We start from the raw sequence: 4592 nt of genomic DNA on the forward strand, positions 1-4592 counted from the left end.
GTGGCTGATGCTTTGAGCCGCAAGTCGGATGTGTCTTTAGTTGGGGTGTCGTGTATGAGGATATCAATGGGTTCCCCACTTTTGGGATTGATCAGGGAGGCTCAGGCCGATGGTGTTCGGGAAGAGAATTGGAAGAAAGAGAGGATCTGGGGTGAGATTATCAGATTTGTCTCGAATAGTCAAGGGTTTGACCCATAGTATGTTGGCATTCCAACCCGATGGTTGATTGGACCCATAATATGTTGTTATTGTATATGTGTTATTAGTTTGTGTGTTGGTACCTTGTGGGAAACTCATTAATCTTTGGGCTTACAGTTTTGAGTTATATTTCAGGTATCTCAAATGATCGCGGGAAGACGAATGCATGATCATGCACCTCCTCGTGTTTTTGGATTTATGATTTTGGGGAAAACTCTGATATTAAACATGTTCTGAAAACTAAATTGTAAACAATGATGATTTATGGATTGATTTTAAAAGTTTTAATTTTTCAAGAATTTTTTGGATGTTACCGCGGGGGGGGGGGGGGGGGGGGGGGGGGGGGGGGGGGGGGGGCTTCTTACCCTTGTCTCCGCCCCCAATTTTTTTTAACAAATATTCCCCGTATGGGATCGGGGCCCCACGGATTCGGGATCCCACAAGACTTTTTGATATCTTAGAGACAAACTACTTTTTATCTATTTTTTTTTTATTATTTCTATCATGGACTAACGTTTCGTACTGGGATTATTCGATGTGGACACTTACTCACAACATTTATTTTCTATCTTTCTATGCAGGATGTCATTGTCAAAAGTTGTTTCTCTACCATCACCATCATCATCTGCCTACTTCTTACCTCCCTTAACTTGTTTTTATTAAATTGTGGTAGTGTTAGTGTAAACATTTTCTTCTTACTAGGGAAGGTGAAACACATTGACCATGCGTAAAAACTGTGGTAAATATACATCCACACTACTTCCTCATAAATTTATCGCTACATTGTTTATAGTCATTTGGACGACCGATTACGCCAGTTGTCGCCGGTAGTTAATTACTACGTGGTAAGGTTACTGCTTCTTGTTTGGGGTTTGCACTTTTTGGCCAATTTTATGATCCTTTGCTGGAGTTCATCAATCTCAATGTTTGTGACCTTTTATTCGGATACCTTGCTCGAGTTTATAATAAATACAACATACATATAGATTACCATTTGCTTTTTGCACTATAAATGTAATTCCATAACCCCAAAATAAAATATATTGAACCATTTGCTACAACCAAATCAACCACATTTAATTCAAAGAAAATATGTTTGTACTAATTCGAAATTTCTTTTGTATATAACCTCGTAAACAGCCTCTCTTTCATTACTCCTAAACAAATGCATACTTCATAGCAAATTTTAAGGTTGATGTCCAACCGCCCGCCCACAAAGAATAACATTATTTGGAATCGGAGCCTCATCTCTCCAAGAATTAGCCGGCGAGTAAACTCGAAGATAAAACTGTTGACCTAAATACTGTCGAGCCCAATTCTCGGACCGCACATTCCACATTCCCACGTTATCCAACGGCATGTAAACCGCAGTCCATGACTTCGGGTATACCTGAAAACCAAAACACCAAATTTTCAACAACCCCTTAAACTGGACCACACTGTGTATCAGAAGCATCATGTGAGATGTAAATCAGATACACAACAAGCACAGTGCCCACAAAGAGCCCAATCCACGTTGGAATTAGAACTCCCACACCGCAGCTGCTGACAGATAAAAGATTGTACCTGCACGGTAACACGTGAAATTGTGTCGCGTAAATTGTAGCCAGTCCGGCTTGCTTCTGACCATTGCCCTCCATCCATCCTGTTATTGTCACAATGTAACAAGTTATTTGGCTATCAAAAACACAGTACAACCTGTTCTGTTCTGTCATGTGAGTTTTGAAGAATAAAATATTACCCGACAACAAAGAAATGGTGGCCATCAACATGCCAAGATTGTACGGAATCTTCCGGATTCTCAAACACAACCTCCACATACCCTCTAAAATCCGCCGCCATTACGGCGGTTTGCAGGTTCACACCACCACTCGGGCCATCCTGAATGCTACCAAGACTAAAAACACCCGAAATCTTGAAATAATCAGCAAGCTTAAGAGGTGTATCCGGTAAAACAAACGAGACACCATTAACCGCATATCTCTGCTTCCCACCAACAACCGGTGCAGAATTCACAACCTTAATAGTCCGAGTAGTGTTGATCAATCCGTAGTGATAAGACCCCTGTGGGTTTGGCCTTGGTCCACTTGCAGTCAAATTTCGCCTATTTCAACACGAAAAAGACATGTATGTGAGTGTTAAGTTCATTGAGGCATTTCATCGAACAATTGGTGTGTGAGGCGTTTTGAATTACCTGAGTGATCTTGCTTGGTTGAGTGACCAGTCGATTTCAGTTGTGGGTCCACCGGGAGGTGCGTCATCGAGACCACTGACTGCGTTGCTGTAGTGTAGAGCCGATGTGGTTGTGAGGACTGGTGTGGTGAATCGGGTTGAGACGATAATGTAGTAATCTTTAGGAGGTTGGTCGGTAGTGACTAATATGGAATAAGATTGACCCAAATGGATGTCGATTGAATCATATGTGTTTTGTAGTGAATGAGTTCCTTCTACTTCAACTAGAATTAGCTTATGACCTTGGATTCTGAAGTTTATTGAAGTTGTTAGACCAACGTTTGATACCCTGAATCTGTAAGTTTTACCTGTAAAAATAGTTTAAACGAAAAAATCATCAATCTTGTTGGATGTTTGATTATTAACACCATGAGTGATTCAAGATTTGAACTTTACAAAGTACGAACCTTGATCAACGTTAAATGTAAAGCCATTTGATCCACGTCCGTTGATTAGAAGGCCATCTGGGAACGGAAGATCATGCCCGTTGTCCAGAATTGCTTTTAGATCCTGTTACATTCAAGAAAAAAAAAACGATCTACTTTCAGCTAGGCATCTCATCAAACAGTTGGACTACACGTCTACACGCTGAAATCTGAAAAGAATCAAAGACTACGACTCACTCACCGTGTGGTTTTGCTTGAACCAGTCTCCGGCGAGTACAGTGTAATCTCCGGCGGGTGGTGAGAAGGGAACTGGAATAACTGAGCGACTAGCGACTTTGATGCCACCATAGCCTCCGGCAGCCTTGTGGAAAGCAAGTGAAGGGAAGTAAAAGAAGCTACCGATCTGATCTTTCACTTGAAGATTGTAAGTGAAGTTTCCCCCCGGCGGGATCGGGCAGTTTGTACCGAAAACGCCGTCTTGCCAAGAGTTTCTCCGTTGCATAATCCCATTCCTAAAGTACAAGTCAGTAAAGCACGAAGATGCAAAATTAAGTACAAGTCATTAAGCACGTTGAATATGAAGACGAATTTGCAAGTCCCAAAGTCATTAAAAAAGCGATTTAATCTAATAAAGTACAAGTCATTATAGCATAGTTAAGAACTCAAAAACCAAGAACAATATGTATGAGTACAAGTCGCTAAAGCATGCTGAAAATTTAAGAACAACCTGCAACTCCCAACGAAAAAAAGTCATAATTTCACACAGAGAAAATTGAAGAACTAACCAAGAAAGAAGAAACGGTTCATCCAAGCTATTGAAAACGTTGATGATCAAGTTATCATTTGTTACAGAATCAATTTGAGGCCCTGGAAACTGTCCATTTATCAATATCCCCTGCACAGACAAATCGATATTTCTTCTTCTTTAATATTTACTTCTTCATCAATGGAAGCGAGATTTCTTGAAAAAGAAGAAAAAAAGGAACCTGTTGTTTGACTCCAAGAGGGTAAATATCACCATAAGTGACATTCCAAGTGAAGAACCTGTATGGGTCTTCGCCATTGATGAACTGAAACAGAAGAAGAAGAATCACCGACACCAAAAACGGCGACGCTTTGGTCATCTGGTCCACCGTTTTTCTGTAGTGAAATGAGAAAAGTGAGATACAGATCTATGTGTATCTATATACATATGCAGAAAAAAGATGGCTTTACTTAACATGGACAACAAACAATCTCCTCTGGCCTTATTCTTCTTCTTTGATTTTTTTTTTTTTAAAATATATTTTTCTGCTTTGTTGCTTTTTGGAATTTATTTTCTTAAAGGGGTTGGGATGAGGAATGAAAGGACCGACTCATTAATTTCAGTCCTGCCTACTAACATGCTTGGCTGTAATCCTCAATCAGTACAACGGAATGGCGCGTAAAAAAAAGTTCATATTAAAACTTCGAAGATTTATTATTATTATTATGGGATTTTTTAATATGTTTCTAAGATACATAAAAGTATTAATTAATTACAATTGAAATACATTAATTATTAAAATTATTAATGAAATTTATATTTAATTATGATGATATTTTTTATAATTAATGTGTTTAACGTTTAATTATGATAATAATTATGATTAATTAATATTTTTTATATATGTCTTAGGACACATATTAGAAAATCCCTATTATTATTATTATTTTAAGATAAAAAAAAAAAGACAAACTACAAGCTTTCTAAAATTTATGTAAAATTAATTAATAGATTAAAAAAAATTTATTCGA

General features: G+C 38.2%; 1 protein-coding gene across 2 annotated transcripts; it reads right to left on the reverse strand.

Annotated features, from left to right (window-relative positions):
* Positions 1–1213: 1213 nt before the first annotated feature.
* On the reverse strand, positions 1214–4182 carry LOC145072688 (L-ascorbate oxidase homolog). 2 transcript variants are annotated; one of them, XM_079019153.1, is made up of 9 exons: positions 4037–4182; positions 3803–3956; positions 3602–3711; positions 3058–3328; positions 2838–2940; positions 2393–2738; positions 1940–2302; positions 1765–1843; positions 1214–1588 (listed from the first exon to the last, which is right to left on the reverse strand). In XM_079019153.1, exons 2-9 carry the CDS (start codon positions 3938–3940, stop codon positions 1385–1387), a joined length of 1614 nt encoding a protein of 537 aa, XP_078875279.1. In that variant the 5' UTR covers positions 3941–3956; positions 4037–4182; the 3' UTR covers positions 1214–1384. The 2 variants fall into 2 exon arrangements, with proteins under 2 accessions (XP_078875279.1, XP_078875280.1); XM_079019154.1 differs by having other exon boundaries at positions 4032–4155.
* Between the last annotated feature and the right edge of the window lie 410 nt (positions 4183–4592).

Source organism: Lactuca serriola, chromosome 9 (genome assembly GCF_051521515.1).
Source record: "Lactuca serriola cultivar US96UC23 chromosome 9, Lser_US96UC23_V15, whole genome shotgun sequence".
Taxonomy (NCBI): Eukaryota; Viridiplantae; Streptophyta; class Magnoliopsida; order Asterales; family Asteraceae; genus Lactuca; species Lactuca serriola.